A 12719-nucleotide genomic window follows, 5' to 3' on the forward strand; every position below is an offset into this window, starting at 1 on the left:
TACACGGTGACGTCACGTTCTTCAGTTGCTAACGTATTTTCTATAGCTTTTTTTTTAATATACAAGTTGAAGAAACTTACGATACATTCGTACAAGACATGATACGTAAGTCGATACAAAATTAAATTTCTCTTTTAAAAGAATAAAATAAAGGCTTGACCACATGATCTTCGGTTCAACCAATCAGCGGCGTCGCTCTACGAAACGCGGACAGATTCGGTAAATATAAAAAATCTAGTTATTTTAATTTTTTGTTGTTGATTAAAAGAATAAATTCTGTTTTCCTGTAAATAAATACTAAATTATATTTTTAAAAAAAGAAGAAAAAAAAGGTAATAACTTTCCCTACAAAAGTTTTCACGTGACCACCAAACTGCTTTACGGTAAATAAATACAACGGTTCTATTTAAATTTTAGCTAAAGTTTTTAGTATTTTCTGGAGCTAAAAGCGAAAGAAAACGTAAAACCCTTAAGCATTTCTTTTATATTCTTCTCTCAAATGTTGCATTTCGAGATTATTATTTTCTTTACGACAGTCGTGCCGTGTCATAGTTCCAACAGTAGAGGGCGCCAGACAAGAGAAAGAAAAGCGAAACACGCTCACGTCCATCCCAGATACCAAAGTCGACCAACTTTTTATTGTTTCATGTCACGAGTTCTCCTGTTGGATGATTGACAAGAGGGCGGATGTTGCTGCTGCTGAACCAGGAGCTACACGGAAAACTGCGAAGAAGAAGGTGAGTGAACGGCGAAGAGGAGAAGCTGTGACGGGAACAGAAAAATCATGTGAAAAATAATGTTTGTTCCAGGGAAACCATTGACTGGTGGTGGATGTGGCAGGAGGTGGATGAGGAGGAGGAGGAGGAGGAAGAGGAGGAGGAGGAGTGACTGGCAGGAGGAAGATGGAGGCCGAGCCCACGAGTACTGAGGTAAAGGAGTTCCTGGAGTTGAAGGTCTCGTCTAGACGTACATGGTCAACTGAAGCCACTGCAGGAAACCACAGTTGGTGACGACATAGAACAAACTTGTGACATCATTATTTTCATTTAAATACATGTCTTGTTTATTATTATTTGTGTAGAAGAGTCTCAAAGTTCTCACCTCCAGGACGCTGAGGCTGATGGTTCCATCGCCATGTTGGTCAAAAGCTTGAAAAGCTCCTGGAAGAGAAATGATCAGCATGAAGGAAAAATGAATATAAACCTGTCAAAGTTTAATTAACCATAAATCAAGTCCCCTCTCGACTAAAATAGAAGATTCTGTTGATGAACAGTTGAATTATTTTTTTATTTAGAGTAAATCTGTGCATCATTAAAAGTATATTTAACGATTTGGTGAATTAAGAATCAACATATAAAGTAAATAAAAATGGATAATCTTGTTTTTTTTAATCCAGTTTATTCTAAATGTGTAATGCTAACAGTGAAGTGCTAAATGTGAAATGCTAACTGTGAAATGCTAGCTGTGAAAAGCTAGCTGTGAAATGCTAGCTGTGAAATGCTAACTATGAAATGCTAACTGTGAAATGTTAGCTGTGAAATTCTAACAGTGAAATGCTAACTATGCAATGCTACATGTGAAATGCTAACTGTGAAATGCAAACTGTGAAATATGAACTGTGAAATGCTAACTGTGAAATGCTAGCTGTGAAATTTAAAGTGCGAAATGCGAACTGTGAGATGCTAGCAGTGAAATGCTAACTGCGAAATGCTAGCTGTGAAATGGTAGCTGTGAAATGGTAGCAGTGAAATGCGAACTGTGAAATGCTGGCTGTGAAATGCTAGCAGTGAAATGCGAACTGTGAAATGCTAGCAGTGAAATGCGAACTGTGAAATGCGAACTGTGAAATGCTAGCTGTGAAATGCTAGCTGTGAAATCCGAACTGTGAAATGCTAGCAGTGAAATGCGAACTGTGAAATGCTAGCAGTGAAATGCGAACTGTGAAATGCTAGCTGTGAAATGCTAGCTGTGAAATGCTAATTGTAAAATGCTAGCTGTGAAATGTGTTTGTGGTATCCCTTGTGTTGTCTCTGGGTCAAGGTGAAACCGATGGCCAAAAAAAACAAATGTGTTCGAGGTATCCCTTGTCACTCACGGAACATGGCCTCCAGACGGACCAGGCAGCTGATGAAGCTGTCGAAGTCCACGTTCATCCTCTCGTTAGCGTAGCGCATGGTGATGAGGTCGTACAGCTGGTTGGTGAGACGGTAACCTAGGAGACGAGACACGTGACGACAACGTTCACAGTCGAGCTGTTGTCGTGGCGACGAGTGTGAAGCGCTGTTCACCTGCGTCGTTGATGGCGCTTCTCATCTCGTAGCTGTTGATGCTGCCGCAGTCGTCCGAGTTGTAGCGCTTGAAGATCCTCTGAGGAGAGACGGGGTCACACCAAACTTGACCTTCACCCTCTGACCTCTGACCCTCACCTGCCACTGCTGGATCTTGTTCCAGAGGATGCTGAACTCTTGAAGGTTGAGGCGACCGGTGCCGTCCATCTGGTCGGTGCGTTAAATACAACAAACATCCTTCAAAATCAGTGTCAAGATGTGGCCCCTTGACTCTATGTATGTGGCCCCTGGACTCTATGTATGTGGCCCCTTAGCTCTATGTATGTGGCCCCTTGACTCTATATATGTGGCCCCTTAGCTCTATGTATGTGGCCCCTTAGCTCTATGTATGTGGCCCCTTAGCTCTATGTATGTGGCCCCTTAGCTCTATGTATGTGGCCCCTTGACTCTATGTATGTGGCCCCTGGACTCTATGTATGTGGCCCCTTAGCTCTATGTATGTGGCCCCTTGACTCTATATATGTGGCCCCTTAGCTCTATGTATGTGGCCCCTTAGCTCTATGTATGTGGCCCCTTAGCTCTATGTATGTGGCCCCTTAGCTCTATGTATGTGGCCCCTTGACTCTATGTATGTGGCCCCTTAGCTCTATGTATGTGGCCCCTTAGCTCTATGTATGTGGCCCCTTAGCTCTATGTATGTGGCCCCTTGACTCTATATATGTGGCCCCTTAGCTCTATGTATGTGGCCCCTTAGCTCTATGTATGTGGCCCCTTAGCTCTATGTATGTGGCCCCTGGACTCTATGTATGTGGCCCCTTAGCTCTATGTATGTGGCCCCTTAGCTCTATGTATGTGGCCCCTTGACTCTATATATGTGGCCCCTTGACTCTATGTATGTAGCCCATGACTCTATTTATGTGGCCCCTGGACTCTATGAATGTGGCCCCTGGACTCTATGTATGTGGCCCCTCGACTCTATGTATGTGGCCCCTTAGCTCTATGTATGTGGCCCCTTGACTCTATCTATGTGGCCCCTTGACTCTATGTATGTGGCCCATGACTCTATGTATGTGGCCCCTCGACTCTATGTATGTGGCCCCTTGACTCTATGTATGTGGCCCATGACTCTATGTATGTGGCCCCTTGACTCTATATATGTGGCCCCTTGACTCTATGTATGTAGCCCCTCGATTCTATTTATGTGGCCCATGACTCTATGTATGTGGCCCATGACTCTATGTATGTGGCCCCTCGACTCTATGTATGTGGCCCCTTGACTCTATGTATGTGGCCCATGACTCTATGTACGTGGACTCTTGACTCTATGTATGTGGCCCCTCGACTCTATGTATGTGGCCCCTTGACTCTATGTATGTGGCCCCTCGACTCTATGTATGTGGCCCCTTGACTCTATGTATGTGCACCCTTGACTCTATGTATGTGGCCCATGACTCTATGTATGTGGCCCCTCGACTCTATGTATGTGGCCCCTTGACTCTATGTATGTGGCCCCTCGACTCTATGTATGTGGCCCCTTGACTCTATGTATGTGCACCCTTGACTCTATGTATGTGGCCCATTGACTCTATATAAGAGGCCCCTTGACTCTATGTATGTGGCCCCTCGACTCTATGTATGTGGCCCCTTGACTCTATATAAGAGGCCCCTTGACTCTATGTATGTGGCCCCTCGACTCTATGTATGTGGCCCCTTGACTCTATATATGAGGCCCCTTGACTCTATGTATGTGGCCCATAACTCTATGTATGTGGCCCCTCGACTCTATGTATGTGGCCCCTTGACTCTATATATGAGGCCCCTTGACTCTATGTATGTGGCCCCTCAACTCTATGTATGTGGCCCATGACTCTATGTATGTGGCCCATGACTCTATGTATGTGGCCCATGACTCTATGTATGTGGCCCATAACTCTATGTATGTGGCCCCTTAGCTCTATGTATGTGGCCCCTTGACTCTATGTATGTGGCCCATAACTCTATGTATGTGGCCCCTCGACTCTATTTATGTGGCCCCTTAGCTCTATGTATGTGCCCCCTTAGCTCTATGTATGTGGCCCCTTGACTCTATGTATGTGGCCCATAACTCTATGTATGTGGCCCCTCGACTCTATGTATGTGGCCCATAACTCTATGTATGTGGCCCCTGGACTCTATGTATGTGGCCCATAACTCTATGTATGTGGCCCCTGGACTCTATGTATGTGGCCCATAACTCTATGTATGTGGCCCATAACTCTATGTATGTGGCCCATAACTCTATGTATGTGGCCCCTCGACTCTATGTATGTGGCCCCTTGACTCTATGTATGTGGCCCCTCGACTCTATGTATGTGGCCCCTCGACTCTATGCATGTGGCCCCTCGACTCTATGTATGTGGCCCCTTGACTCTATATATGAGGCCCCTTGACTCTATGTATGTGGCCCCTCAACTCTATGTATGTGGCCCATGACTCTATGTATGTGGCCCATGACTCTATGTATGTGGCCCATGACTCTATGTATGTGGCCCATAACTCTATGTATGTGGCCCCTTAGCTCTATGTATGTGGCCCCTTGACTCTATGTATGTGGCCCATAACTCTATGTATGTGGCCCCTCGACTCTATGTATGTGGCCCCTTAGCTCTATGTATGTGCCCCCTTAGCTCTATGTATGTGGCCCCTTGACTCTATGTATGTGGCCCATAACTCTATGTATGTGGCCCCTCGACTCTATGTATGTGGCCCATAACTCTATGTATGTGGCCCCTGGACTCTATGTATGTGGCCCATAACTCTATGTATGTGGCCCATAACTCTATGTATGTGGCCCATAACTCTATGTATGTGGCCCCTCGACTCTATGTATGTGGCCCCTTGACTCTATGTATGTGGCCCCTCGACTCTATGTATGTGGCCCCTCGACTCTATGCATGTGGCCCCTCGACTCTATGTATGTGGCCCATAACTCTATGCATGTGGCCCATAACTCTATGTATGTGGCCCCTCGACTCTATGTATGTGGCCCATAACTCTATGAATGTGGCCCCTGGACTCTATCTTTGTGGTCCCTCGACTCTATGAATGTGGCCCCTGGACTCTATGAATGTGGCCCCTTCACACAAGGATGTCATGGACCCTCCCGGGGTCTGGTAGCACTCGATACGAAGGATACGTCCATCAGGGCCACCATAGACCTGCAGCTCTCCAGGCTGAAGGAGTCGCATCTCCAGTCCTTGTCTGGAAGAGTTTTTCAAAGTAACTTTTACATCTTCATAGTTTCTCCTTCATTCAACTCAACCAATCATATCAGAGCTTACTCTCTTGAGACCTTGGCTCCTTCTAGGGTTTGATATCATCTTCTATTCGTGATGTTCTATAGAAACGTTTTTGTTTTAGCTCGTACGTGTTCAAGCCTAAATTACAAGATGGTTTTTATACGAGGATTTTAACTTTTTGTCAAAAAATGATAGTTTTAATGATTTATTTGTCATTTATTAACTAATTTAATTATTTGTTTATTATTTGCTGACTTGAATGAACAAGTAAAAATTAAATTACATTTTTTTTATTTATCTAACTTTTATTGAAAAACAACAACTAATTATTCAATGATTTAATAGTGTTTATGTTTTATTCAATTATTTGATTCTTATCGCCAACAATTGTTAATTGTTAGTTTTTAATTTTAATATAATTTTTTTTCGATTTTTGATTTTTAATTTTTCAATTGTTGATTTTATTTTTTATTTTAATTTTTAAATTGTGGATTGTACATTTTTAATTCTAAATTTTATATTTGATTTTTTTATTTATTTATACATTTTTATTGTTTTATTTTTTATTTTTAACTTTTTATTTGAATGATTGTTTGATGAAGAATCTTGGTAAAAATAATCCTGACGTGGAGAAATAGTTTTTGGTCAAAATCGAGTGAAAATGTAAAGTTTAAAGTTAGTAAATGTATAAACATGAGCATAAATACACTTGAAATACTTGAAATACTTGAAATACTTGAAATACTTGAAATACTTAAATACATTCTTGACGATCAGACAAACAAACTCACGTTGAATGATCAATCGACTCAGAACCTGCTTCAAGTCCACGGCCGTCAGTTCCATGTCCTGCAAACATCAGGACAACGATTAGTTCACTTCACTCGTTTACTCCTTCACTCGTTCACTCCTCCACTCGTTCACTCCTTCACTCGTTCACTCCTTCACTCGTCTACTCCTCCACTCCTCCACTCCTCCACTCATCTACTCCTCCACTCCACCACTCGTTCACTCCTCCACTCGTCTACTCCTCCACTCGTCTACTCGTTCACTCGTTCTCTCCTCCACTCTTCCTCTCGTTCACTCGTTCACTCCTCCACTCCTCCACTCTTCCTCTCGTTCACTCGTTCACTCCTCCACTCCTCCACTCTTCCTCTCGTTCACTCCTCCACTCCACCACTCGTTCACTCCTCCACTCCTCCACTCTTCCTCTCGTTCACTCCTCCACTCCTCCACTCCTCCTCTCGTTCACTCCTTCACTCGTCTACTCCTCCACTCGTCTACTCCTCCACTCCACCACTGGTTCACTCCTCCACTCGTCTACTCCTCCACTCGTCTACTCCTCCACTCCTCCACTCGTCTACTCCTCCACTCCACCACTCCTCCACTCCTCCACTCGTCTACTCCTCCACTCCTCCACTCCTCCACTCGTCTACTCCTCCACTCCTCCAATCATTCACTCCTCCACTCCTCCACTTGTCTACTCCTCCACTCCTCCGCTCCTCCAATCATTCACTCCTTCACTCCTCCACTCGTTCACTCATTCACTCCTCCAATCGTTCACTCCTCCACTCGTTCACTCCTCCACTCGTTCACTCCTCCACTCCTCCACTCATTCACTCCTCCACTCCTCCACTCCTCCACTCCTCCACTCCTCCACTCCTCCGCTCCTCCAATCATTCACTCCTTCACTCATTCACTCCTCCAATCGTTCACTCCTCCACTCGTTCACTCCTCCACTCGTTCACTCCTCCACTCCTCCACTCCTCCACTCCTCCACTCCTCCACTCGTCCACTCGTCCACTCCTCCACTCCTCCTCTCCTCCACTCCTCCACTCCTCCACTCCTCCTCTCCTCCACTCGTCTACTCACGTCACCGACCACTTCCTGGAACATGGTCCGGAGCAGGTTCTCCTCGTCGCTCTGGTCTCCTGGAGTCGGAGGCTCTGGCTGAACGTAAGACACAAGTCATGGAGCGAGACTAGAGACTGTGACACCTGGAGGAGGACGAGACCATCTAAAGCTGCTGATCTGTGGACACGACACTCACCCACGGATGATCCGCCTCGATCCTGTTCTCTATCTCCCTGGGAGAAGAGGAATAAAGAACAACATCATGTCATGTGGACCACCGGCCTGTGATGTCATCACGCGTCACTACATTTTACGGCACGTCTTTGAACGCATCGTTCTCCTGCTGCTTCTCACGCCAATGTGTGGCTGAAAATATACTTTGTTTGGATTTAAATGTAGAAAATCCTGGATTTTTTTCTTCTGTATACAATTAAAAAATACATTTAGATATATTATTATTATTATTATAGTTATTTTCTGAATATATGTCGTTAAAAATGACCCAAAAATCAAAAAACTTCTACGACCTCTGGAACATACTAGGGGTGTAAGAAAATGTTGATGCACTCAAACATCGCAATATTTTTTCACGATACCGTATCGATATTCAGCGGCACTGTATTTCGAATCATGTTATATATCATAGTTATTTTTGTTTTATACTTCAATACAATGTGTATAATATAAAATAGTTTATAGATTTTTCTTAAAGTAAAATAAACATAAATATTTACTGCGTTTGTTCATCTTTGTGATGCAATTAAACCACCAGCCTCTAGATGGCAGCAGTCATTACGTCCTCAGCAGCTAAAGGAACAATGATGACTGAGGACGAGAGGATACAGTGACTCCAGCAGCTTCTAAAGCTGATTTTTTGGACATATTTTGGTTTGAAAACAAATTAAAGAAGTTACGACTTTGTTAAGAGTCATGTGGTCTGTAAATACTGCAACACCAGAGTCAAGTACTCGACAATACTACATGACTATACTTATTACTAGAGTATCACTATATATCGTATCGCTAGTTTTTTTTTTGCTAATACACACCCCTAGAATATTCAATTTTCCCATGAATCCCAGTGAGACGTTGTAAAACAGTGTTGAGGTTACAAAGAACAACAAATATATTTTTCTCTAGATTCCTGTCTGCATCCATCACACAGAAGGCTTCTAGGACAGGTCCGGGTCCGCCTCGGCATGGTCTGGTCCTTCAGGGTTGGAGGCTGGACTGTGCAGGACCTGAATATCCCTTTTTTTTTTTTTTTTACCGGATCACGCTCGAATCTGACGTGGCTTGTCCTAAAAAAGATTCCATAACAGCTTCGAACTGGGGCCGATTTCTCCCAACTCTACAAATCAAATTGTCGTTAAAATGGTTTGTTCGTGTCGACACTCCAACATCAAGCACTCCCCCAACCAACCGTCTAGTCAGGCAGCATTTCACTCTCTCAACATAGATACTGAGCTCTAATGTAGGGAGGAGTATTACCAAAAATTCCAGTCTTTTTGCTTTTAATGAAGTTTAAATAGAAGGAAGTTTCGTAGGTGGACGATGAGACCCATGTGGTTGACCCTGACGTTTGGCTCATCGTAGACCACATATAACAGGAGAAACATTATGAATTTGACTGAAATAAACGACTGATCTTCAGTCAATACCCGTCCCTACTGAGGCGACTATAAGATTTACTTCAAGAGGGGTAGACTACGGCCCTGCAGCCAGACCGCGGACACTACTCACTCTGAGGTGTTCCTCTTCTCGGAGAAGACGCGCAGGATGAAGTCGCCCTCCTGGTGGGGCTCGTAGGTGGATGGGACGATGACGTACTCCCCGGGGACCAGGCTGAAGCGCTGGGTCACCTCGCGCAGGTTGATGTAGGACTTGCTCCGAGCTTTGGTGTTGTTCAAAAGGAAGAATTCTTTAGCCATGTGCTGCTTGTTGCCGTGCATCTGGACAAGAACACTTGATGAGTAGGAGGCCGAGAACTTTAATGGATGATGTTTTGTTAGAGTTTTTATGGACCCAAATACTTACCTCTTTTGGGACCTGTCGGTAGAAAGGGAAAATTGGTTATTAATTTTCTTGTTCCTTTTATGCAACCCAAGTGAGGGTGTATTGGAGGTTATTGTCTAGTTATTTTCTAAAGTTTCTTCTTTGTTCTTCGCTACGAAACCTGGCGACCCAAGAGTCTGTGGATCTGCGAGTGACCACATGGCCGCCAAACTGTTTAACAGCAGTGGGTCTAGGACTGTTTTCAAATTCCCATATTCATGAAAACCCCACACTGCGCTGAAAACTGGCAACCGTGAAAGGCTGCTGATACAAGATTCTGTCACTAGGGGGAACCAAAAGCCATTTTGGAAATCCTACAGATTGGGTCTTTAAGTTTAAAAAAGAAAATCTAAATAAAATGATACCTCGTAAATGGCGAATCCGATGGTGTAGAGGTTGCCTCCCATTTTGCGCTCTTTCCTCCTGTTCTTCTGCATCAGGGCCACCACGAAGGTGCATCCCACCTCGTTCTCCTCGTTATCGTCGTCCTCCTCCATCAAACGAAGCCGGTACTGGGGGTTGGTCCAGAACGTCTCTACGGGACAACAAAGGAAATAATTCATAACTTTGTGTCTGATGACAAGAGAATAACTCTGTAGTGAACAGTGATACCCGGGTAGTTCCTGCAGCCTCCAGCCGAGCAGCCCCTCACCCAGCGGCCCTCGTTCACCGACACGGTCCACTTGTGGATTTTGTCCTCCTCAAGGGCGTCCGGTGTCAGGTTGCAGATCTCGATCTTGGTAAAGTTCCTTTTAAAGTCCTCAAATGACATCCTAGGTGTCAAAAGAATCGGTTACAAATCAACTATCTTTCAAGTTCCACCAGCCGCAATCCCCGCCTTTACCAGAACTCTCCGTCCTCGGCGCTCAAATGCTGCAACCTCTCTTTGTCGCCCTTGGACAGTGTGGCCCACTCCTTAGAACTGCATCGTCATAATGAAACGGTTTTTACTCAAAAGTCAGAATTGAAGAAGTGCGAAAAAGACAATCGTTACTTGTCACTCCAGGGCCCGTTCCATTCCACTTGACCCCAGGGGTTCCTGAGACGTACCAGTCGAACTTTACTGTCCTTATTCAGCATTTTACACTGAAAAAAAACGGACAAAAATTGTTTTCTTCTCTCAATCAGTTTTGTTTGGATGCTGCTTTTACCTCCTCCACCGCCGTCACAGAGTAGGCATGACCTTTCACAAGGCCAGTCAAGGTCCGGGTTTCATAGCGAGCAGGAACCAGCGACTAGAATATTCACCATAGATTTACTTGATCGTTTACACAGGACATATTCCATGACTTGTGTATTGTATCTTGTTGACACATTTAATTATACTTTTCTACAGGCAGATGAAAGAGGTACCTACATCAATGGAACAGCCCATGAGGGAGCCTCTCTCCAGAGCTTTCTTCATGATCCTGTACAGCTCTTTTGGAGCTTCCTTCAACTCGTAGAACTCAGTTACGCCTCCTGTGAAGTCCTCCATGGCCTCAGTGGTGTTCCCACCCTTCAGGGCCTCGTAAGAACCATGCAGCCTGTGCAGAGAAATCACAGTTAGAGTCAAATAAATGACACACAGTGATTGGTCAGTACACACTTGGCGTAGGCCTTCTCGAGCAGAGCACTCCAGAACTCGTTCCTCTCAGCAGACTTGGTAAACACCAGCTGGTTATTGAAAGTAGGGATGCGGTCGTCAATGACGACGTCCACCCAATCGCCGTAGCGCCAGAACTGGAGAAGACAGTATTTATGTTTTTAAAAACAATCAGATATTCGGAAATACAGAACAGATTTCCCTGTAGCTGACCTGGAAGTGGAAGATGCCTCCATAGCCCTCGGCGAAACTTTGGTCCGGAGGAACGACTCGGAAGAGAAGTTTCTCATTCAGGGTAAGACAAGCAATAGCTGCCAGCAACCAGCAGTCACCTAAGACAAGAGGTAATGGACTTGGTCAAGTATGTATTGAATGTACTTCCTGGATGAGCCATGTCAACATTGTACTTTTGCCTGACATATTTAAATGTCGGAAAGACCTGAGCTACATGTGTGATCAGCAAATCGACATTTTCAAAAGGTCCCCCCTGCCTCAGCCTTTGTGTGCTTCCCCTTTGTTTGTTTGGAAACACCGCTGGTTAGATGTCCCTTCCACACGAGTAAGCACAATACATGGAGGCCACCTTTAGGGTAAAGACTGGCGGTAAAGATTCCACCAGTCTTTTCCGACCATTTCCCCTTAAATTGTAGCTTTATTTTACCAAGATCTCCCTGGCAGATGTCTGTCCTATTGGCACCACCAACAATGAACTGAGGGTTGTCACAAATTTCCTGGGGACAGCAATGGAGACATAAATAAATGTCAAAGCATTCCAAAATATTTCTTTAAGCGCCTGAGAAATCAAATCTCATCCTACCCTTGGTCTCTTCCAGACGATGTTCTTGACCTTGTTGGATTTGTGTCCAAGATCCCTAAATCCCAAGGACTCCACGGATGCCGGGAAAGTCTCGTCTTCAAACAAGGTCTTCTTCTGGAGGAACTCATCCTTGATGGTGATGAAGTCCTGGCTGTTGAAGCTCAGAGGCTTGTTCAGAGATCCTTCCCCGTCTCTTCTCTCGCGCTCCCGGATCAACCGGTCGCAGATGAAGCCGGAAGGCGTGTAGGGCATCTTGGCTTTCCCTTTTCCCTTTCTGTGTTGAAAATAAGAAACTGACTTTCGCCACATTGGTGAAGTCTTACAAAGCTTACAAAGACAAAAAAACAGGTTGGGATCGTCTGATTGGTCCTTCCGCGTGACGCGCCCCCTTTTTCCTTGATCACGGTCACGGCAACGGTCGACGAGCGAGCAGGTGTACGTGCATTCACCTTGGCATTACGATGCAAGTACGCAATCACAGAGCCGCACACATCACAAGGATCTCCGTTTGTTGTGTTCCCATTGGCCCGAACGGACAATGACTGCCCCCCCCCCCCCGGGCCGTGTGTTTGGCTGTCGTCATTGTTGGGTGACAAAAAGGCCAGCGGGCCGGAGCAGAGGGCATGTAAAGAGCGGTGGGTAGTTCACCTGCCTCAGCAGAAGGCATTCAATCCGTTTAAACCTGTTCTCAATGGGGAACGTTGAGCACTCTCAGCATAACAGCAACGTGCCGGCGACACCAAGATGACCGACCCCGAGGATAATGTACACTTTTCAGATTAAGCTTTTTAAACTAGGTTGTCGTCCGTTAGATGTGGTTGTAATACCTGTCTTCAGGTGAG

The 12719-nt window shown here is 45.0% G+C and overlaps 1 protein-coding gene across 1 annotated transcript; it reads right to left on the reverse strand.

Annotated features, from left to right (window-relative positions):
* Window positions 1-691: 691 nt before the first annotated feature.
* Window positions 692-12214, reverse strand: capn3a (calpain 3a, (p94)). Its single transcript, XM_087779243.1, has 21 exons — window positions 11878-12214; window positions 11722-11791; window positions 11274-11392; window positions 11064-11197; window positions 10833-11001; window positions 10627-10710; window positions 10470-10561; window positions 10320-10397; window positions 10088-10248; window positions 9841-10010; window positions 9458-9469; window positions 9164-9372; window positions 7617-7653; window positions 7439-7516; window positions 6358-6415; window positions 5464-5528; window positions 2427-2495; window positions 2289-2367; window positions 2096-2212; window positions 1102-1160; window positions 692-987 (listed from the first exon to the last, which is right to left on the reverse strand). The coding sequence occupies exons 1-21, from the start codon at window positions 12184-12186 to the stop codon at window positions 961-963; spliced, it is 2196 nt and encodes a 731-aa protein (XP_087635369.1). The 5' UTR covers window positions 12187-12214; the 3' UTR covers window positions 692-960.
* Window positions 12215-12719: the final 505 nt, after the last annotated feature.

The sequence above is a fragment of the Callionymus lyra genome, chromosome 18, assembly GCF_982586985.1.
Source record: "Callionymus lyra chromosome 18, fCalLyr1.hap1.1, whole genome shotgun sequence".
Classification (NCBI taxonomy): Eukaryota; Metazoa; Chordata; class Actinopteri; order Syngnathiformes; family Callionymidae; genus Callionymus; species Callionymus lyra.